The sequence below is a fragment of the Gopherus evgoodei genome, chromosome 9 (genome assembly GCF_007399415.2).
Source record: "Gopherus evgoodei ecotype Sinaloan lineage chromosome 9, rGopEvg1_v1.p, whole genome shotgun sequence".
In the NCBI taxonomy this organism is placed as follows: domain Eukaryota; kingdom Metazoa; phylum Chordata; order Testudines; family Testudinidae; genus Gopherus; species Gopherus evgoodei.
This window is the reverse complement of record NC_044330.1, coordinates 107618654-107642406: the sequence shown is the minus strand read 5'-3', so window position 1 is coordinate 107642406 and position 23753 is coordinate 107618654. Positions and strand designations below refer to the sequence as shown.

The following is a 23753-nucleotide window of genomic DNA, read 5'->3' as shown; positions in this document are numbered from 1 at the left end:
GAATGGAAAACACAGTAGGAAGATATTTATACACACACACAAAAAGATGGGAGTTGCCTTACCAAGTAGGAGGGTCAGTTCTAACGAGACAATTCAATTAAAGTGGGCTATTATCAATAGGAGGAAGAATCACTTTTGTAGTGGTAATCAGGGTGGCCTATTTCAAACAGTTGACAAGAAGGCGTGAGTAAACAGGAGGGGGAAATTAGCATGGGGAAATTAATTTTTAGTTTTTGTAGTGACCCATCCACTCCCAGTCTTTATTCAGGCCTAATTTCATGGTGTCCAGTTTGCAAATTAATTCCAGTTCTGCAGTTTCTCATTGGAGTCTGTTTTTGAAGTTTTTTTGTTGAAGAAGTGCCACTTTTAAGTCTGTTATTGAGTGACCAGGGAGGTTGAAGTGTTCTCTGACTGGTTTCTGAATGTTATAATTCTTGATGTCTGATTTGTGTCCATTTATTCTTTTGCGTAGAGACTGTTCGGTTTGGCCAATGTACATGACAGAGGGGCATTGCTGGCACATGATGGCATATATCACATTGGTAGATGTGCAGGTGAACGAGCCCCTGATGGTGTGGTTCCTTGTTGTTTTTGCTAATACAGACTAACACGGTACCACTCTGAAATCTGTGTATAATCCTCAGTGTTCTAATTCAGTTTGCACTGATGTTCTCTCCATGTCTCTGAATGTCACTCTGTGTATCAGAAGAATTGATTCTGGTCTCTCCCTCCTGCACTGGGCTCTGTGTCGAAGGGATTCCAAGTTGTCCTGGTTCAGCCTTTTTGGAGCACTCCAAAGCCTGGTCACTGTGCCATACCATCAAAGGTCTGGCAGGATTCTCACTTGCCACATTCAATGTGACAGAGCAGATTTGCTTCCTCTTTCTAATCCCAGGAGATTGCAGAAGAAAAAGAGAAATCTGTGGGTGCGTCTACACTACAGGATTATTCTGATTTTACATAAACTGGTTTTGTAAAACAGATTGTATAAAGTCGAGTGCACGCGGCCACACAAAGCACAATAATTTGGTGGTGTGCGTCCATGTACCGAGGATAGCGTCGATTTCTGGAGTGTTGCACTGTGGGTAGCTATCCCGTAGCTATCCCATAGTTCCTGCAGTCTCCCCCACCCATTGGAATACTGGGTTGAGATCCCAACGCAAAAACAGTGTCGCGGGTGATTCTGGGTAAATGTCGTCACTCATTCCTTCCTCCGTGAACGCAACGGCAGACAATCATTTCACGCCCTTTTTCCCTGGATTGCCCTGGCAGATGCCATAGCATGGCAACCATGGAGCCCGTTTTGCCTTTTGTCACTGTCATCGTATGTGTACTGGATGCCGCTGACAAAGCTGGTACTGCAGCGCTACACAGCAGCGTTCATTTGCCTTTGCAAGGTAGCAGAGATGGTTACCATCTACTGTGCCATTGTAAATTGGCGATGACAGTTATCAGTCGTTCTGTACTGTCTGCTGCTGTCATGGGTGCTCCTGGGTGACCTTCACTGAGGTCAGCCGGGGGCGCAAAGACAAAAATGGGAATGACACCCCAGGTCATTCCCTCCTTTATGTTTTATCTAAAAATAGAGTCAGTCCTGCCTAGAATATGGGGCAAGTGTACTAGAGAGCCAGTGCATCAGAGAGCACAGCCGCTCCGTGTCAGATCCTGCAGAAATGATGAGCTGCATGCCATTCTAGGGGGTGCCCCTGCAACAACCCCACCCGTTGCTTCGCTCTTCCCCCAATCCTCTGGGCTACCATTGCAGGGTCCCCCCATTTGTGTGATGAAGTAATAAAGAATGCAGGAATAAGAAACACTGACATTTTAGTGAGATAAAATGAGGGGGAGGCAGCCTCCAGCTGCTATGATAGTCCAGGCAGGACATTAAGCGGTGTGGGGGAGAGGAGCCCAGCATCCCGCTGCTATGATAGTCCAGGCAGGACAGAATCTTTTCTTTAGACATGAAAGAAGGGGGCTGATGGAGCTCAGCCCCCAGCTGCTATGATAAGGACAGTTACCAGCCGTTCTGTACCATCTGCCGGGAATAACTGGGAGTCATTCCTATTTTTACCCAGGTGCCCCTGGCCGACCTCACCTGAGGCCAGCCAGGAGCACTCACGGGATGACGACAAGGACGGCTACCAGTCCTTCTGCACTGTACCGTCTGCCACCGGGGAAGGGAGGGGAGAGGATGCTGCTGTTCAGTGCCACGGCACTGCGTCTACCAGCAGCATGCAGTAGACATACGGTGACATTGAAAAAAAGTCAAGAAACGATTTTTTTCCCTTTTCTTTCACGGGGGGGGGGGCCTAAATTGACGAGCTATACCCTGAACCACCCCAGACAATGTCTTTGGCCCTACAGGCATTGGGAGCTCAGCCAAGAATGCAAACACTTTTCCGAGACTGCGGGGACTGTGGGACAGCTGGAGTCCTCAGTCCCCGCTCCCTTCCTCCATGAGCGTCCATTTGATTCTTTGGCTTCTGTTACGCTTGTCATGCAGCACTGTGTAGTCTGGAGATTTTTTTCAAATGCTTTGGCATTTCATCTTCTATAACGGAGCTGTGATAGAACAGATTTGTCTCCCCTTACAGCGATCAGATCCAGTATCTCCCTTACAGTCCATGCTGGAGCTCTCTTTGGATTTGGGACTGCATCGCCACCCGTGCTGATCAGCGCTCCACGTTGGGCAAACAGGAAATGAAATTCAAAAGTTCGTGGGGCTTTTCCTGTCCATCTGGCCAGTGCATCCGAGTTCAGATTGCTGTCCAGAGCGGTCACAGTGGTGCACTGTGGGATACCGCCCGGAGGCCAATACCGTCAATTTGCGGCCACACTACCCCCTAATCCGATATGGTAATACCGATTTCAGTGCTACTCCTCTCATCGGGGAGGAGTACAGAAACTGGTTTTAAGAGCCCTTTATATCGATATAAAGGGCATCATGTGGACGGGTGCAGCGTTAAATCGGTTTAACGCTACTAAAATCGGTTTAAATGCATAGTGTAGACCAGGCCTGTGTTTCTCCAGTGGGGTAGAAAGGAGATCCTATTGTATGCCTTCAGACTGCCCAGTGCTCACATCTGTCAGTCTAACCCTTAGGAGAATGCAGATTTATATACCATTTCTAAGCATTCATCTGGCTGGTGGCCTAGAAAAGCGCTTTTATAAGGCTTCCATGAAGAGATGATTATATAGTTCCTCTTTCATGTTGAGATGAGCTCCCTACAGTCCCAGCTCACGTTCTTGCCATTCGCAGGGCTTCTTGGAAGTCTCTGCACAACACTGATGCTTCGGCACTCTTTCCACTCCCCATTCTGGTTGGGTCCGGGCCATTTCTTGCAGCTCTCCAGAGCTGCCTTTTATTACCTGCATCGTCTCTTTACAGAACAGCTAGAGAGGACGGAACAACTGTCCGCATTTGTCTGAGGTGTGCAACCTCCAAAGAGAGAGAGGGAGGGAGAGTTTAGGGATCCCCCGGAGCTGAACTAGGAGGAATGGCATGAAACTGAGCAAAGAAAAATTTAAGCTGAATGTCAGGACATTTTCCAAGCAGTGAGTGGGCAATAAGGGTGTAAAACAGCCTGCAGCGAAGTGCAGGAAGTCCTATCTCGTGACTGGGCTCAACCAAAACTCCATTTGTTTGTTTTTTTCTTGGGTTTGACAAAAGTGATCCCAGGCTGAGGCCATTTAAAACATTTCCCGAAGGTAAAGGGGTGAAGCCTGCAGTGGTAAAGAAATGCCACCAGTCTGACCACAAAACCACATGCAACCCGCCCCAACGCCAGTGAGTCTGAAGAGGAGCCAGCAGCCAAGCCCTATATCCACTGCAAGGCTGGAAATTGTAGGAGAAACCATGGAAGAAGGGAGAAGAGATAGGCCATGAAGTTCCACGCAGGGGTCTTGTCTTTGCAAACCCACGCTTGCTGCTGAGCAGAACTCCAGCAACTCTCTGTATGTGAGCACAAGCAGAGCGCTGTTGCTGGACTGGGAGCACAGCCACCCACACCACTCAGGGTATGCCGATACGGCAGCCAGTGGTCTGTTTGAAGCTAACACACGTATGCCTATGCCAGCTGCAATCTAGCTAGCGCAGCTCAAACTAGCAGTGAAGACAAAGTGGTGCAGACGTCAGCCTGGGCTGTCCAGCTGGCCTGGATACATACTCCCAGGCCTAGCCCATGCTAGAGTCCATACTGCCACATCTTCACCGCTAGACATACCGGTACTCAACCAGAGATTGTTCTCCTGTTCACCTTCCCTTGATACTTTTCCCCTGTGACCCTGGAGACAGAAACTCATTGGAGCAAAGACTGCTTTTAGCTCTGTGTCTGAACAGTGCCCGTCACCATGGGGCTCCAAGGTGTTACCGCAATACACACAAATAACAACAGACACATCCAACTGCCTCAGCTTTCCCAATGCACAGCTTTCATGCCAGGAGTCTGAGATTTTACAACCTAGCAAACTCTGTACTATGGTCAGCCACTCCAAATCTGAACCTTAAGCCGGAGACACCTTTGTACTTAGGCTGTATACACTCTGCTGCATAAATCATTGTGGACCTAGTTTTAAACATCCCAGATCTGTGCAAAACAGGAAACATATAGGGCTTAAAATGTCCCCAGTTGCAAGGATTCTTGGCTGGGCTGCAGAAATATGCAGGGTTTAACATTCACTAGCATGGACACAGAGCTCCATGCTTTTCCGTGTTCACTCTGGGGGTTTTTTAGGGACTAGAAGAGACCCTTACCCAGCAGAACAGGGCAGACAGGAAGCTTTTCCAGGCAAAAGCAGTCAGCTTCTGAAGCCTCTAAATTTTCATTTAAAAACAATTAAGGCAATTAAGTTTGAACATGAAAGTTAGATGCCTTGCTCCATATTCAAGCCTCTAAACCCAACTTTTATAGGTGCTATGTAATCACAGATACTTTTTGTCCTGACAGTTACCCCTTAAAATTGACTCTCATTCCCACAACAAGAACATTTAGTGTCATCTGATACACTCACGCAAGGGTTTCTCCCTTAAAAACAAAGACAGATACAGAAAGAAAGAGGGAATATGGGAGGTTGTTTAAAGGACGATTTTTTTGATCTTTGGAGTTTCAGATATTACAGTCTCTTTTCTGTTTTGTTTTGTGCTGTATGTTGAATAGTTACTGAACATTAAGAAGCATTTCTTGGGTGCTGTAAAAGCATCCAAGCATTCCATCCTCCTAGTCCACTGCCTTATCCGCTCAAACACACTGACTCCCTTCCCTGAGGTGTGGCTAAACACATGGCCATGAGTTATCATACATGCTGTATATTTTACGTTTTATAAAAACATTCACTTGTTCTATTTAAAGCCCACTTTCAGGGTTAAGGGTCTATTTCACTACATTTTTGGATGCTTCTCCTTTGCCATGTGGGAGCCATGATGGCCCTGGCTCTCTGGGTGGTTCCTGTCTGCAGCGATCTGAGCAGCTGGGAGGGCTGGCTTTTCTCTTTCTTGCTTGGTTGCCCTGGATTTAGCTGCCTGCCTGTTATAAGGACTCTGTGCTGTGTCAGTGTGCAGCTTCTGCAAGCCAAGCTGGGCCACCCTCCGAGCTTGTCAATCACGTTGTGTCAGCCAGCCACCCACCAGTGTGTGGGACTCACACCTTCCTCAGTCGGCAGGCTTTGTACCATGGGATCCAGCTTGGATTGACACTCTTGAAAAAGACGTACACATGTGGGTTATTTATCCTTTCTGCAGCTCCATGGCAGGACTTGGCTCAATACTTCCAATGGCGTTATACCCATCTGTCTCACCATGTGTCATGGGGTCATATGTCAAAGGGCCAACAGTACTGTGGCAGGAGACTTGCTTTTGAATGGAGTTATCACTGATCATTGAGAGATTAGGAGTGCCCCCAATTCTCAGCACCTTGCAGTGTCAGCTCTGGTGGGACATCGCTTACCCAGGTTTTACTCGGGGAAATGCCCATTGGCCCTGTGGGAGAACAGTCCCTGATCTGAATTTCTGTGCTCACCAGAAATAGCTCCTAGGTCACCTCCCATAGGAAGCACAGGGAGGACACTAGACAACGAATAGCAGTGACCAGTTCTACTGCAGACCAGAGGAGTCATTGCTCCATGTCAAAAAGCACATGGGATGCGACACTGAGCACGCCCTGCCTTGGTGTGTGACGGTAACACAACCTGATAACTCTCACGAGGCAACAATCTTTCTGGCATGACAATCTTCTTCATAAAGCACCATCTCTCCTGAAACTTGCATCTTACAAAATCTTTCCTGCCTTGGAACTGTCGCCATTAAATTCTCCACATCTCCCCTCTCCTGAATTGTTGGTCCATGTCTTAATTAGACAAGAAACCAGGTCCCCTTCCTTCTCTCTTTTCGTGGGGTCTCATGGATTTCACCCCCTTTTTCTCCCTTTGCACCTTATTCTTGGGTGATCTCTCTGCTCACATGGTTTCAGCTACCATCTTTATGCCAATAATTCACAAAATTTACCTCTCCACCCCTGGCCTCTTTCTGTCTAATGCAACATTTCAGGCCCTCTCACTGACAGTTTCTCAGGGATATCCTACCATCAAGTTAATGGGCCTTGATGGGCCAGGTGCTCAGATGGCATAAAGTAGCAAAGTGCCACTGAAGTCAATGGAGCTTGGCTGAGTTACAAACAGCTGAGGATCTGGCCCAATATGACTTAAGCACAGAAGATGCTGAAAACAGATGGGGTGGAAGCAGTGCAGGATTTGAAGGGTGTGTGAGACTGGTCCTATCAAACAAGTGGGAAGATTATCTTGGTGGCAGCGTTTTGTGTGGACTGGAGGGGGTGCCGGGGTGTCAGGAAGGCTAGAGAGGAAGAGGTTACAATAATCAAGATGACAAGGGACTGACTGAGCGTTTCCCTGTAGGCATAGAGAGGGAAAGGAACAGACTTTTCAGACATTTTTCCAGGAGCAGCTGCAGGCTTTGGACACAGTCTGCATGTGTAGGACATGGGCGCGGGAGGAGCTGAAGAAGGTTACTAGGGTTTGGCCATGAGTGACGGGAAGGAGTATTTGTCCAAGGGGAAGTGGCAAAGGTCTGAGAAGGAAGATGGCCAGAAACGGAACTGCTCCTGTTCAGCCAGCGGATGGCAAGACAGCCAGGAAGCACTGTGAAGACCCTAGCTCACATGTAGGGTTGGATGGAAGGAGACACGGCCAAAGCAGCTACACAGATTTACACATCAGCAGCAAAGAGGTGGTAAATGAATGTAGGCGAACAGAAGAGAGAGTGTCAAGTGAGAGAAAGAGGAAGGCCCCGGGCAGCAGCCCCAGGACTCCCACAACCAAGGAGAGAGGAAGGGTAGAGGTGAGGCTAACCCAGCGAAAGACACCTTGGGAATGGTCAGAGAGGTGACAGGAAAACCAGGAGGGGACAGCAATGGGAGAAGGAGGGGAACATACATAGAAGCAGGATCAATGCATCCTCTTTTGCACTGTATTCAGCCCCTGAAACAGCAAGGGGAGAGGAGAGGCTAAGGGTGGATTTTGCTATTGTTTTATCTCTGTCTAAACTGCTAAAAATAGCTTTCACAGGGTTTGAAATCTTTAATTAAAACCAAGTCTTGATGTGCAGCAAATCCCTCCTGATGTGCAGCTGAGCTTGCTCCTTCCACGAAAAGGCCGGCCTGGCATGTTCCAGTATGGCTTGCCATGTGCAGTTCCCCACTCCTTCTGGAATGTATCAATCCCGCTGGAGGCAGCTGACAGGCTCACTGTGGCTTGGAGACTCAGCCGCTACTGTGCCTTCATTCTGGTTGTAAATTCTCACCTTCCTTCACTTTCCCTGGCCTGGACAGACCAGAATTTCACGCTTTATAGAATTACTTCTCCACACACCAGGAATGGAGTTGGAAGGATAATTTACCCCTTTCCTGCTTTGGCTTCTCTCTCTCCCCGAAATGCCGAGAACTCCCTCCTCCTCCATCTTCAAGTACAAAGACTTAGCTAATTTCTTCCATGAATAGAATATAAGTAGCCATAGCAACATCAGCCTGCCGACCTTACCACCTCGTATATCTCCATGTCCCCATCACCCTTTTCTTGTTCACCATCCCCTCCACCTCTTCTGGAAACCATCGAGGCATCATCTCTGGCTTCCAGCCTATTCTCTCTCCATGTACATCCTGCTTGCTAATCTTGGCCTTCACAGTAATCGTCCGTTCACTGCTCACTAGCCCATTGTGTCTTCTCTGATATTCTGAAGACCAAGATCCACACTCATCTCAGAAATTTTCCCTACATCTTCTCTTTTTCAGATACAGACCCACATCAACCTCCCCTTACCCAGCAACATCTCGGAGGTCACCTACCTAAGCAACCCCTCTCACACCAGCACCTGAGACCATCTCCAGATGGGCTTCTTCCCCTGTCACAGTGCTGTGAAGCCTGGCTCACTCCTCTCCTTGTCCTTCTGAGCCCCAGTGCTCCCTGTGACGTTAAAAACCATTTCCTCCTTCCCAAATGTCAGGTAGTTCTCTGGATTCTTGGTGCTCTGTCGTCCTGGTTCCAACCCCTTATCCCCTGGGGTCTCAGAATGCCAACGTCCTAATCCTTGTCAAAAACAGCAGGTCGGCCCTTGCAGACCAATTGCTACCTCCAGACACGCCTGCCGCGATTGTGCCAAAAACACCACGTCAATTCTCCCAACTGAAGGGAGAAATTAAAGCAAATGATACTTTCAGTGGTCAACTAACCTTTCCTTAGCAACTCCCCACAGACACCAAACCAGCCCACACCCATGGACATGGCTGCCTGACCTTTCTACTGCTTTTCCCTCCACATGCACCAAATCCTGCCAAAGGGGACATTTCTACATGCTGCTGGGATCCCCGAGACGCCCTCTCCAGGAAGTTTAGTCCTTAGATTCCCTCAAAAAAGACACCACCAGGCACCTCTTGCTCCTTTAGCTGGGCCATGGGTCGACAGGTACTCGGAGCCACCGTCTTCACCTACCTCCTGGTTTGCGTCTGTGGGTACTTCCTACACTCAGATACAGTCAAGTTTGGCTGTTTATCGAACGGTCTTCTAATGCCACTCTGCCTGCATGACCATATTTCCTCCCCATTTGCATAGTCTTCTTCCCCGACCCCAAATGACATGGATGGCAGGCTTTTTAAACTTCTACAGTGCCACGGAATTCCAGAGAGGCCCATGGAAGGAGACAGTGGGAGAACTCTGCTGTGCTGGATACTTTATTCAGTAATGGGCATTTCACATCAAGCAGGGACCGCCAAGCTGAGGCAGCCTCAAGAAATACAGGACTTTTGCTACTAGGATGGTTAGTGACCAGCTTAAAGTATGGCTACGTTCCCTGATGGACCCTAGAAGTTCTGCCCATGTGGCAATTCTCCATCTGTCACTGGAAATTCTTAGTGTCCCAGAACAACTCTCTGAAACTTGGATGCCTCAGTTTGTCTCTATCTAACCATTGGGGCTCCCCTTCACAGTGACCAGAACCCCACTGTGTTTTGGGCTCTTGTGGGTGGAGAGGAGGCCCTTCGGCTGAGCCTGGTTCTGAAGATTGTTCCGGGGTGGGGTGGGAAAGGGTCTGGTTCCTGCCTGCTTTGCTAGTGATTGTGCCATGCTTATGGAGAGCAAACATTGGCATCCATGTCCTAGAACCTCAGTGCAAGGGATAAACAAAGCATAGGCTTCAGCACATGTCAGTACAGACTTAGATGGACGTACTGGGAATTTCGAAATGCTTCTCTCCCCTGGAAAGCCTGGAGCATCAATGTGAAGGGGAGGGGAGGGGCTTCTGGCACTTAGTTCCTCTGGCCACTGCAGCTCAGTGATGCTGCCCGACAGGATCATGTTGCTCTCTGCCTTTCTTCCCTTTCTCTAGGAAAGGGTTAGCGCTGATTCCTCTGCTCACCCACGCCCGCCCCCTTCCCATTCCCAGTGTGCTGACAGGAGGCAAGTGGAAAAACAGAACAATTGAGGAACGAGAGAGAGAAAAAGAGATGGTGAAAGAAAAAGTGGAGGAGAAGAAAGGACCAAATTAATCAGAGGAAAAGAGATGACGGGGGGATCTGAGAGAAGAGAAGGAAGAGTTAGAAAAGGAGAGGGAGTCGGGGATAAAAAGAAAAGAGAAGAGAGAAAGGAGTGAGAAGCCACTCTGAGCCCTCTGCCCTTCCTGGAATTGAGCATAGGGGTTGCCAGCATAAGGCAATTTGTGGGGGGAGGAGGGGAAAAAGCCAGGCCGTGAGAGGGGGGAGGAGGCATGTGTTAATGTTTCTGATTATATGGTGTGCTTTGTGCAAGGCAGCATGTGTGGGCACGTAATGTAAGCCTTTGTGTGGGGCATACAGTAAATGTGTTTATGGGTGGTAAATGAACATGTACCACATGGGAGTGAATACTGTATGCATGACCATCTCTTGTGTGTGTCACAGTATACTGCATGCCTGCAAGCATCTGAGCAGACACTGCACACGTGCCTGCTTGTACGTGAGGGAGAGAGAACAGGTTGCAACGAAGGAAGAGAGAGGTGCAGAGCCCACAGCGAAACGAGTGGGTCCCTCCTCTCACAGTGCAGTCCCCCAGCCCCCTCTTCCTCCTCCAGCTCTGTCTGCACATTCCTTTTCATCTCAGGTTTGGAAGTGGTTCCAGGAACGCTTACGCCATTTAAAGGGACAGCCCCATGTAAGAGCAAGCTTGGCTTTATCCCTAGTGTGACACAGTGCCGTGGTGTTTGTTCCACATGCCCTCCAGAACAATTACCTTTAGCATTTGCAGCCCCCATCACACTCCCACTTGATCATGAAAGCCCTTTCAGCCTCACAGATCCAATCCCTTTTACTGCTGGACTGGCCAGGCACAGCTGTTTCTACTTGCCCACCTTTTGTCCCTCTGCCTGTCCACAACTGGACGGTGAAGAACATTGATTCCTAAGGCTCAGACATCTTGCACTTTCATAGCAGAATGGGAACATTGCCGAGGCATTTGCTGCACAGCTTTACTCAGTGCATAAATTTGCTACACACCAGGGAGCAATTCTGCCTTCTCTGATACATTCTGTGTTCATACCACACACAGACACAGACACACACACACACCATATGATACATGCAGAGCCTTGCTAGGCACATGTAAGCTTGCACACCGGCAAGGCATCACTCCATCTATACCTTCCACTGCTGGGAGATGGATTTGCTTTTTTCCCTTTAGCAATGGTAGAACCTAATAAAGCATTCTCCAATCTGCAGACATTCAAGCCAAACCAAACTCTAACACTCAATGGTAGCATCACAAAGAGAAAATGACTGCTGTTCTACCATTGCAAAATATGAAGGATTCCTGCATCTCTAAGCATGGCCCCTTCTGCCCAACCCAGCTCGGCTGATGACACTGATCAAACAGACATTTCTCTCTCTCTGTCACCGTTTGCAATCATCTTAACAGGACCCTGGTCCATCCCAGCACCCGTCTCTGCCAGGGTTGGGGGCGGGGAGGAGAAATGAAGGAATAACAGGCACTGGCTGCTTTGACATCCCTGTGCCTATCTCGCCTCTCGAGCTCCATGCACTGGATGGAGCTACAGCACAGAAGGAATGGAGCCAGCTTGCCAGGAGCCAGCAGGAAAGCTAGATACAGATTTAGGTGAAGAGACAAATGAAAAGAAACCATCCTCCTAGGAGGACGTTTGGTTTTGGGGCACTTTCTGTAAACACTCCTCTGGGAGTTTCATTTCAGAACCAGATTATTTCAGACACACGCAGGGATTCAGCCAGTAATCAAGAAGGACGTAGAGGGGAAAGAACAGGGTTTGGAGGGGAGCGTTTCCGACTGATTGTTGTTGTCGGTTCATGTATAGCTCTTAAAACGATAATTAGAAGAATCAATAAAAAGTCCAATGTAAGGTTTGAAGCTAATGAGTGAGAGAAGCAGGAGAGAGGTAAATGCAGACTTACATTAAAGCAAGGTAAATTCTTTCTCAGCCTGGGTCCAGCCTCCATTTTACGGCTTTGCAAACAGACTCCATCCATTTTCTATGCTGGCTGATGGGTTCAAAATAAGGATGGTCTCTCCACGTAGAAAAGACAAGAGAGACAGCCTGGCAATTGCTCCTTAAGGAGACCAGTAATCAGATGGGAAGAAATAAAGGCAGTGAAATGAGGCAGAAAGCACACGGCATGCCAGAGACCAGAAGAGGGTTATATAATTATCCATGAGGATGGAAAGCTAGGAATAATGAATGGGGAACAAACCCAATGGAAGGTGGGAAACTAGTTTGGTGAGTGCTGGCCATTGGCACCAACAGCCTCAGAGACTGTCCTGTGAGCAGTATGCCTGGTGCCTCGCACACAAGGTCTGATGGGACACTTGGCATCACCGAGACTTCATGCAATGGCATCCTAAGCAATGAGAACCTGGGGTGGAGTGCCAATGACCACCGGTACTTGTGCCAAGCAGAAGTCAGACATGTCTTAGCAGCTAAGGTCTCAGGAGGCTGTTCCTAGCCCAGAGCAGAACAAGAGAAGAGAGAGTGCACAGCCTCAATGCTGGCCTGGAAAGTCCTGGCCCATCCAGCCAACTCCAATAGCCAAGCAGTGCCGAAATGGGCTACAGGACACCACCTTCTTGCTAACACGTGCCTCTTTTCGAATGACTTACCCACATTCTGCAGAATCCAGGGGTCCTTCCAGCCACCTGCCCCATCCACAGGTACCTGTCCCCCTCCATCTCCCCATTTACTCTAGACACAAGGAGGCAGAACGAGTGCTTAGGAAGCCTGGGGAGTGGTAACAAGTCCTGTAATAAAAGCCCCCTCTCCCCCCATTGGCCATGGGGAGCCAACCTGTGTCCCATACCTGTTCATACCAGTCGCGATTCGAACATGTGCATTCTGGCCACCAGTTTGTGCTGTTCCCGTTCATCTTGGGGGTGCTCTTCCCCTGCCCCTGCTTCAGGGGAGCAGGGACATTGTCCCGGGAGGTGGGGATGAGTTTGCTCTTACTCCTAGAGGTGGGGGTGGCTCCCCCCTGGGATGGCAGGGTCTGTGAGCCATAACCCCCGTAGCCGTACTGCTCATGCTGCCACTCGCCGTAGGATGGAGGCTCCATGCGACGCAGGGCCGCCATCCGTGTCACTTCGTAGCACTCTGGGCACTTACAACAGTGATGGTGCTTGTGCATATTTGATTTCATAATATACACACAACCAAGAACAAAAGGGAAAAAAGGCAAGAGATGGAGAAAAGGACCCCCCTCCCCGAGCAGAAAATGCGCCCGCCTCCTCTCCCTCTATGCACCCCCTCCCCCTCTTGTAGTCAGAGATGGTCCAGAGTCTTCTGTACAAAACCCAGAATTACAAATCTATTATCTCCAAAGGATAGCCACACAATAAAAAAGGTTTCTGTTGTTCTGCATTGCCGGCCATTCAAATGCTAGCATGTCAGCCTGCCCCTCAGGCCCTGGAGAGCTGCTGGCATGGGGGGCTCGATGCGATCAGCTCTCTGCTTTGCTTCATTGATCTGCTCTGCTGCTTCCCTAGTCCGTGGCACAGCAGTCTCTGGCCCCTGGCAGCCGTGTGCGCAGTCAGGCTCCCTCAGTGGGTATGTGCAGGGGGTGGGGAGAAGGCAGCTTGCTTCACCTGCAGGGCTTGGGCTGGAGGATTCTGCTGTTTCTGGTCCCTGGACGAGAAGGGAGAAGGCGAGAGCATCTATCTCCAGCCTCCCCGTTCTCCAGGCCCTCAGCCAATCACTGCACAGGGCAGCATCAGCAGCGGCAGTGAGAATGTTAAACAGCAGGCCCTTAAAGACACAGTTGCCTCATTCCTAACCCTGGAGCCTGCTGCACCATTCAGCCCCCTCATGGAGCCAGCTGCCAATCACAGCGCTGGAAATAAGGGGCAAAAACCCGTCCTGGCTGAAATGACTCAGAAATCCCACAAAATCCACAGGCCCACAGAAGTTACTTGTGGAAAAGGCCCAGGAGGTCGCTAAGAGAAGCAAGGGATAAGCTTGTCATTCTGCAGCCTCCACAGACAATCCCCTTTTGATATGGCATTTGGGTGCCATGTACAGTGGTCACCTTTCAGAACTGTAGTTAACAGAACCACATATAAATTGCCCTCACTACTTGCAATGCTCCTGGGACAACGGACAGGGAACAGCTAGAGAATAGCGAATGCACTGAAGCAATAGTAATCATCGAAAGCAAAAACTGGAAGGTGTATCAGGGTAACCACTGCACCATAAATCCAGAATCTACATTAAAACAAACTCAGGAGGCCTCTTCCCTCACGGCCGGGAATTCCCAGGGAAGGCTGCCTGCTCATTTGCTTTCCAAACAGCAAGAGGCCTATTGCTCTGTACCCCATGTGCTGCAACACCTGGGCACAGTGGAGGGAATGAAGAATAGAGGGAAATCATTAAATCCTTATGTTCCTGCTGTTGGGCCCTCTCCCATTGACTGGGAATGAGAACCCCCCGATTTTTCTCATTTAGCATAAGCAGGGAGGATAACACGTTTTCAGTGGGTAGACTCAGTGCTGGGATTAAAGGTAGCACAGGCAGATGCTGGACTACCTTCCACAACACAACTCTGCGAACACATTTCAGTCTTGACATGTAGCCCCCCTTTCCAGTGCAGTCCTGTCCCCATCCGGACATGCAAACTTCCTGGTCACTTCAGCCTTGGGCCCTGCACAGCACTAGCAAGAATCTGAGTCCTGACCTGCAGCTCCCACTGTTATTCCAGGGCTCCCCACAGGCAGCTCTGCTGACACCCTTCAGACCCACCCTGCTGCCGCCTGCTATTCCAGTCCACATGCACACCATAACGCTCTTCTGTGCCAACCCCACCCTGCTATTACAGGCCTAGAGCAGAGATGGACAGTCCTGATTCGTGCAGTGGTTTTGTGATATGCACAAATTGGTGTCAGGATGAGACTAAATTCAAGGTCACCATAGGACGGTACAAGAAGCTTGGGAAGGTAGAGGGCAGTGCTCTGTGCACAGATCCCTAGGTTCCAAGGCCAGAAGGGACACGTGATCACACAGTCTGATCTCCTGCAGAACACAGGCTCTAGAACTGCCCCAGGATAATTCCGAGAGCAGAGCTGTTAGAAAAACGTCCAATCCTGATTTAAACATTGCCCGCGATGGAGACTCCATTATGACCCTCCGTAAGCTGTTCCAATGGTTAATTACCTGACTATTAAAAACCGACACCTTATTTCTAGTGTGAAATTGTCCAGCTTCACCTTCAGCCAGGGAGTCATGTTAAATCTTTCTCTCCTATGCTGAGGTGCCCATTATTCAGTATTTGTTCCCCACGCAGGTACTTGCAGATGACCCCTGGAATACAGGTCACCTCTGTACTAGGAAGAAAGTGAAGGAGTGAATTGGAAGGAGTTCAGAGAAGAGCCACTAAAATGATCAGAGGCTGAGCTATGAGGGACAATCACAGGAATCTGTTTAGTTAGCTCACGCTCCTGCTAAGTGGGAAACTGAAAACAGCCTGTAAGTATCTGAAGGGTGTAATCCGCACCCAGGTGGGAGAGGAATTGTTTAGAGCAGTAGTACAGGCATATGCAGCCAGGAGCAATGGGTTGAGAACGAGTCTAGAACCTAGATAACCAGATTAGATGCCAATGAACAGTGAAAACATGCAACACCGAGACAAGTGCCCTGACACTGAAGGATCTGTTAGCCTGCGGGACTGTCTCCTGCTGGAAGAAGGGAGGACCCACCACTCGGGATATTTAAAACTAGACTGGATAAGGCCCTGGAGACCACTGAGGAGAATAGTCCTGCCCCAGCTCCCGGGGCCTGGACTAGACAGAGCCTAGCTGTGATCATTTCTGTGCTAGGATTCTGTACAATGAAAGAGTTGCTGGGACTAGCTCAGTGTATCTCCAGGTAACAAACCCAAGCACAGATGGAGAGACTAAGAGCACGAGAAATTCCCACTTAGTACGCAGCTTCCCCGCGGACTGCTAAGTGTGAGAGAAGGGTGAATAATGAATATACCTTTCTTCCCTGGCCCAGAGCCCAGGGAGCTGCTCCCACCCATCAGACAAAGCTCGGAACCAGTGCAATTGGGTGTTAAGAGATGCTGAGAAATCCAAATGGCTCAATTTTGACCCAGTTTAATCCCCATCTTCCACGCTCCTTTGGGACACATCAGTGCTGCTCCTTGATTGCAGGCAGTGCTGGTCCATGGAGCATCTCCTGGGGGTGTGCACAGTCCTGCTGCTCACATCGTTGTGTCTCCTCTTGACTCCGGCTGCAGTATTATGAGGCAGGGACTGTCGCTTGCTATGTGTTTGTACGTCAGCTAGTACCAGAGGTCCTGATACTGACTGGGGTTTCTGGCTGGCCGTGCAACACAAATGAACAATACGAATGACACTGGCTTCTCTGCCTGGTTTCCAGCTGTTAAACAGCAACAAAGAGCTAAAAATACAGAAATATTTTCCCAATGTCACTTCCCCCATGAGCAATTGCTGGAGTCGCTACAAGGATGTTATGTGTTCGCAGCAGGAGGGTGATGGACACCAACACTCTCTTGATTAAGATGTGGTGCACACAGGGACCCCAAGGACCAACCCCAGGCCCCAGCTGAGATGTGTGAAGCCCCCACTGTATGTCGCTGACGTGGGGTTGAGCGGTAGAATGAAGTTTCCAGTCATCTGCGGAGCCCCTCACTTGTTTAACCCCAAGGGGCTGTGGCACAGGTTTCTAGGGGGCGCATGTGTGTTCAGGTGAAAATGACACAAGCTACCAAGTTACAAACATTCATAATGCTACCTCTGCCCCACAGGCTTTTCGAGAGCACCCAGCCCCCACCCAAGTCAGCACAAACAGAAGCCAAATACAATTCCAAGCCCAGGAAAGCCCAAAGTTCTCTGGAAACCAGCACATAAATCAGCTCTTCTCGTTTAATAATGGCTGTTGTGTCTGCCAGCCCTGCAAGGGGGTGTCATAGACGTAGTCTTAACCCTGTAGTGGGGTTCCTCATTCCATACCAGGATTCACGGAAAAAGCCAATCTAAGCAGTTAGGCTAATTGTGCATTGAGTGAAAGGAAATCCTTTTACAGGCAACACATATTAGATTGTGGAACACACTGCCACAGGATGTTGTTGAGGCCAGGAATTTAGTAAATCAAAGAGGAATTGGACATGTATATGGATAATAAGAATATCCAGAGTTATAACTAGTGAAGAAAGATGGGGGCTAAGGTTTGGGATGGATATAAAACTTCAAGCTTCAGGGTTTAAACCAATCCCTAATTCTTACGGATTAGGATGCAACTTTCCTGGGGGGCAGATTATCCCCCATCTGCCAGTTGCAGATTTTCTTGCATTGTTTTCTGAGGGTTCTGGTGCTGACCACAGCAGGAGATAGGATACTGAACTAGATGGACCCCAGCTCTGATCCAGTCTGGCAATCACTATGTGACACTGCACCTCTTAAGCAGCCGATGTGCCAGGGCCAGGAGTAGCAGAGTAAAATGAGATGGAAGGGGCAGGAGCCTTGTGTGGAGGCTGGCACAGGCAGGGGCATTAAAGAAACTGGTGCTCTCCCTTCTGCTTGAGAGGATTCTCACACTTACAGCACCAAGCAGAGCAGCAAGTTGTGAGCTGGAGACAGCCAGCAGCAACTGCAGAACGAAGCAGAAGTCCTGTCTCGTCCAGCTAGTTACACCACCATTTGGACTGGGTAAGCTCTCCTCAGCTATATACCTCACTCACACATCACCAGGAGATTCTTCGTGGACATTGTAAAATACTGACAATGAATTGTTGCTCCAAAACCAAAGGTCAGAAGTTAAAGTTCCCCCCCCAAGCAGCAGGGTGATAATGCTGGGACGGGAGATGAACAGGCCTGACTTGATGCTAACAGGGCAATGAGGAGGCCCATTTCATTTACTAGTCTGTGTATATTAGAGAGCTCTTTCTAGGGGGTGGGGTGACATTGGACCTGGAGGTCCACCTCATGGAGGGACTGGACTGATCTTAAAGGAAGGAACATTAAAACCACACTTGGGGGAAATCCACTGCTTTATACAAACAGCTGCCTCCTCTCATTGGCTGGGGCTGTCCCAGGCACCTTCTCCTGCTACGACTACTTTTATTTTGGTAATGTTTTCCCCTTTGCTGCTCCTCAGCCCTGCATTGAAGTCAGACATGCATAAGTGACATGACAGTCTAACTAGAAAGGACTAGGGGGATGGGGGGCAGAGGCAATGGCCAAGGAGGAGGATTATGACAGAAGGAACTTTGGTAACAAGCGAGTGTGTTAGAAACAATCAAGAGAAGCATTAGGATCTTTGTTTTCCATCAGCAGATTTGAACATGGCCTTCTACAATAGGCGTTTCTCTTCACTAGCATCCAGTCTTCCACACTGCCCACTCCATCTCCATGGAACTCCTCAAACATGATAGCCATGTAGCATCCTCAGGTGGAATCCTCTCCATGCCAGGTCTCCAGTGTGGATACCGCTCCCCTTAACTCAACTTTCCTTCCCTCAAAGGCTAGAAAACTTGGAGGCATCCATGACCCAAACCTCCGTTTTTCTCCCACATCTCTCTTATCTGCAAGCTACTTATCACCATTACTGAATGGTCAGAATACATCCTAACCTTGCATCCACCTCTTCTGAATCTCTTACTGGTGCTTTTGTCATTCACTCCGTCTCATCTCTTGTGCGAGGATTTGGAGACTACATCTGCTCTAGCACCCCGGTACCGTAATCTCCGCACAATTTGTTGCTTATTTCCTGCTTTTCTACAGCTAGCCGCATTTGTCTCCTGCTGGTCTCATTGCTCAAAAGGTTCATATCCATTGCACAGGACTTGCACTGCTCTTTTCCGTTGCCCTCATGTTTTCATGGCAGCCAGTCTCACCCACACAGGTAAGCTATGCACAATAAAAGGTCTGAAAACATCTGTCTCAGCAACACTTTGCACAGGTAGAAAATACTCCCCAACTCTTACAGAAAACAGACCACATAATAATAGCTCTTTGCACACCCAAATCTCAAAGCACTTTGCAAACATCAATCAATCTTCACAACACCTTCAGCAAAGTGACCCCTGGTTTTCACCCAAAGAAACTTCAGCATAAAGAAGCGAGGTGACTTAGGCAAGGTTGTACAGCAATCTGATGGCAGGGCAAGGAGTATAATGTTGGAGTCCTGATCCCCACAGCTCTCTGACCCAGCCATATCCCTGTGCTCCATCAAAGGCTGGTGGCAACAGTCTTGACTCATTCACTCACACCATGAAAAATAAAACTTGTTTAAAAAGCAGAATAATCCTAATAAAAAAGGTGACTGGATTCTTCAATAGGGAGCCACTGATGAGAGCAGCACTGGGACGATGTGTTCATGGAGGTCAGAATTGCCTGGCTGGGTGGGTGGGACTCTTGAAGAAAGGACTTGGAGGTAGAATACTTGTCCAAAATAACAACGCTGCAGCCCCTTAGGGTGCGTCTACACTGCAGCTGGCTGTAGGCCCCAGAGTCCAAGCTGCAGTCTCCACACTGCTATTTTTACTGCACTAGCTCCAGCTCTGCTAGTGCTGGGTTGGGAGGCTCGCTGCCAGCAGCTGTGTAGACGTACCCTCAGCGGTGGGACAGGAGTGGGGGGGAACAGCATCAAACACTGCCGAAACACTAAGCAAGAGAAATGCGGACGGCTTCCCTTTGTCTCTGGGATGAGGAAGTCATCCCCCAGAGCAACGCATGCTGCTTCTTTCTGTACTGTGCCCGGGCCTGATGCCTGGCTGAGAGGGATCCAGAACACTGACAGCTAACACAGGACGCTGGAGAGACTGGCTTTTGCAAGCTTCTTGATTAGCTGCCCCGAGAAACTAGGCAGCGACACTGGGCTGCAGGCCACAATGTTTGTCAAATGTAGCGACGATTTCTCTAGGACTGGTTGGACTTTGGCTTGTTTTACAGTGTGCAGCAGATTCCCCTTGTCACAGACGCTGACAGTCCTTGACAGTTGGGCTCCCAGGGCTTCTGTGCTCCTGTGCAACCCCCAGTGGGAAGTACCGTGTTCTAGACCTGAGTGGGGACAACCTGGGCTTACTCTTCTGGGATAAACCTTTGGACAGTTTTACCCTGGGTGTATCTCTGATAGCTGCAACATCCCAGAGCCCAAAAACAATGAGGAGTCCGGTGGCACCTTCAAGACTAACACATGCATTTGATAAATAAATAAATAATCTGTTAGTCTTGAAGGTGCCACCGGATTCCTCGTTGGTTTTGTGGATACAGACTAACACGGCTACCCCCTGATACTTGCAACCTAGAGCAGGTGCTGAAAGCCCAGCATTCTGAGGGTTAGGAACTCTGATATCTCCCACATACTCTCTGTCATGGAGTCACCGGGCGATGCTCCGGAACTGCTCCCCACCAAGCCAGTCAGGACTTTGGGGAGCCTCCTCTCCCTTGGAGCAGACTTGTTCAGGGCAAGAAGCTCACACGGCTTCACCTCCTGGGTCTCTCCTTGGAGCATTCAGCATCCTCTGCCCCTCCGTGTGCTTCCCACAGCGAGTCCACCCCAGCGGGGTCCTGGGGAAGCCACAGGGTTCTGCACCCCCACTTTGCAGTCAGACGTGACTCTCAGCCAGCCAGTAAAACAGAGGTTTATTCGATGACAGGAACTGGGTCTAAAACAGAGCTTGTAGATACAGCGAACCGGACCCCTCGGCTGGGTCCATTCTGGGGGGCAGTGAGCCAGACCCCCAGGTCTGCCCTCCACCCTTGACCCCAGCCAGCTCCAGACTAACCACCCCTCCCAGCCCCTCCTCTCTCCTCAGCCCCTTTTCCGGGCCAGGAGGTCACCTGATCCCTTTGTCTCCAACACCTTCAGCTGGCACCTTTGCAGGGGAGGGGCCCAGGCCATCAGTTGCTAGGAGACAGAGTGTCAGGCATTTAGGTGCACTGGCCCTTTGCTCTGCCAGATACTTAAGAACTGCCATGGGGACACTGAGGCACCAATACAGTATTCAGAGAAAACATTAAGAACTTTCCTAGTTCGTCACACTCTCCAGCCACAGAGAAGTGAGGAATCGGGGACAGCGGAGTCTGCAGCCATTAACCCAACAGATGGGGGCACACAGGAGGTAAAGTTTCCAGTGAGACTAGGTCGAAAGCAAGGGAGTGGGAGAGGAAGTAATGCAATGGTCTGAATGCTGGGCTCCTTGTGCTGACTCCCTAGAACGACAGTCTCCCAACCAGGGCCGGCTCCAGGCACCAGCGCAACAAGCAGGTGCCTGGGGAGGCCAATGGGAAAGGGCAGCATGTCCGGCTCTTCGGCGGCAATTTGGCAGCTGGTCTCAGTCCCTCTCGGAGAGAAGGACCTGCCGCCGAAGGATAAAGCGGCAATTGTGGCTTCTTTTTTTTTTTTGGACACTTGGGGCAGCAAAAATGATGGAGCCGGCCCTGCTCCCAACTCAGCAAGGTTGATTCGCAATTTACTGTGTGTGGGTTGTTCAGCTGTCTGCTCTGCAAGGAGGTTAAAGAGCTCAGGTTGTGGGAGGAGCAGACAAACAGGATCAAGGCTAGTGCGACATGGGTGAGGGGTGCACATGACAAGGTCAGAAGAGGCAAGAACAATAAATGTTAAATGCTGAGTCTGGGTTTCCCCACAACAACCCTGGAGTAATTAATGCAGGGCTAAGTACAAAGAGGGATAATAATGATTGGACACCCCAGGGAACTGGTTGCACACAGCACCCCAAGGTGCTACTGCCAAACAGATTACTCCTCCCCAAGCCAAAAACACCTTCATTTTATGTGATGATTCCTGACGTGTTACCCACAGCAGTTCCTCAGGCTTTACTTCCAGAATCAATGAGTGAGGCTCCACACTAAGCACCCACAGTTCATTTCTGTGACAAAAATAAGGCAAACCAAATGTATGCTGCGGTTGTGACCACAGGAGGAGGGGGATTGATGCATTATCCTCTTTGCCGGGGAACTCAGCGGCAGACTCCGCAAAGAGAGTCCAAGTCTTCCCTCTGTAAAGGAGACCTCAGACCCACTTAACAGTCACTTGCTAGGGACTCTATTTTTTGCTAGGTTTCAGAGTAGCAGCCGTGTTAGTCTGTATCTGCAAAAAGAACAAGAATACTTGCGGCACCTTAGAGACTAATAAATTTATTTCAGCATGAGCTTTCGTGAGCTACAGCTCACTTCTTCAGATGCATCCGAAGAAGTGAGCTGTAGCTCACGAAAGTTCATGCTGAAATAAATTTGTTAGTCTCTAAGGTGCCACAAGTACTCTTCTTATTTTTTGCTACAATATCATGAGACCCCAGGGTCCCATTCCCTAAGGTCCCAGGACAGGGGCTCCCGCTACAATCCTTTTAAAAAAAAAGCAATTTAGATAAACAAGAAGAAGAAAGGAAACCATAGCAACTACCCTGCAGAGAAATTCCCTCTTCCAGCTATCTGGACCAGAGACCCTCCCTGGAGCCAGTCTCTGTGACTGTCTAGGCTCTTTTCCACAGCAAGTCAGCAAGCTATATGCTCCCGAGGGGTTCATTGGCAGAGTAATTAGAGACCCCTGTCAAGTCAATCCAATTGTTTAACCCCTGTGGATGCTGCATACGGCACTGCAAGGGATACAGGGGTAATATGTTTTCTCTCCAGCGGCCTGTTGGGGGCAGGGTGCTACCAACAGACAAGGGATCTCTCATCCCACATGGCCACTAAACCCTGACACATTGCACAGAAGTCAGAAAAAAACCCTCACGGCCTGGTACAGTTTGCCGCCATGAGAGCAGGTTCTGCCAGCAGGTCTGGAGTGAGCTCGCAGCACTATGAGATCGCTGCCTGTTCTGAGACCCCCTTTCTCAGGGAGTGCGTCACAGCAATACCTAACTGGAATGTGGCGAGAGAAAGATGTGGTGTGGACCTTGCCTCAGAATTTCCAGGGGCTTGCACGGCTATTAGCAGCTAAAGTGTCTTTCTACCCTGAACAAGGACTGCCAATTAAATCATTTAGCATCTCCCCTTGACAGCCGATCAAATATGCTCAATTTACAAGTCAAATGACGTTTATTTCTGACTGCCAGTGCCACAAGCACCACCAGAGCTCTCAGAATCAGGCTGGACTTTTCCTTCCTCCTCCTCCTTAGTAATAAAGGTTCTGCAGGACAAATGTTACCTTCAATGACACCTGTGCAAACCTATTGGCTTCCAGTGAAGTTGCACAAGTGTAACTGATGAGAACTTAGTAAGAAGAACTCTGTGTTACTTCAAAAACTTCTCTCTTTTGTCAACAGCATTTGGTTCAATGAAAGATGTTACCTCACCCACCTTGTCTCTCAGAGCTTAGGAAGCAATTCAGTTGATGATGCACAAGCAGGAACAGAACTTGGCCCCCTTTCTGTACCTGCACTGGTTCTGTAGTGCCAACAGAAAGAAAAAGGGAATACTAATTTTTCTCACTAAAGCCAGCAGCATCTCTGCTACCAAGATATGCGAGCATGAGAAAACAGCTCTGCATCGGTCTGGTACTAGTCAGTATCTTCATTAATGACTTTGATAAAGGAGTGGAGAGTATGCTTATGCAATCTGCAGATGACACCTTGCTGGGAGGAGTTGCAGGCACTTCGGAGGCCAGGATTGGAATTCAAAACAACCTGGACAATTTGGAGAAATGGTCTGAATTCAACAAGATGAAATTCAGTAAACACATGTAAAATACTTCACTTGAAAAATCAAATGCACAACTGCACAAC

The 23753-nt window shown here is 49.2% G+C and overlaps 1 protein-coding gene across 7 annotated transcripts in view; it reads right to left on the bottom strand.

Annotated features, from left to right (window-relative positions):
- Positions 1 to 23753, bottom strand: part of DLG3 (discs large MAGUK scaffold protein 3) — a 192194-nt gene that overhangs the window by 120392 nt on the left and 48049 nt on the right. For 2 of the 7 annotated variants that reach the window (XM_030574759.1, XM_030574760.1), the window contains exon 1: positions 12855 to 13254. The exons of 4 other annotated variants lie outside the window; for them this stretch is intronic. In XM_030574759.1, coding sequence (XP_030430619.1) covers positions 12855 to 13190 — 336 coding nt within the window. In that variant the 5' untranslated portion in view covers positions 13191 to 13254. Of the gene's footprint in view, positions 1 to 12854; positions 13255 to 23753 lie in introns of those variants that run through there. One more of the 7 variants, XM_030574758.1, reaches the window with a different exon arrangement.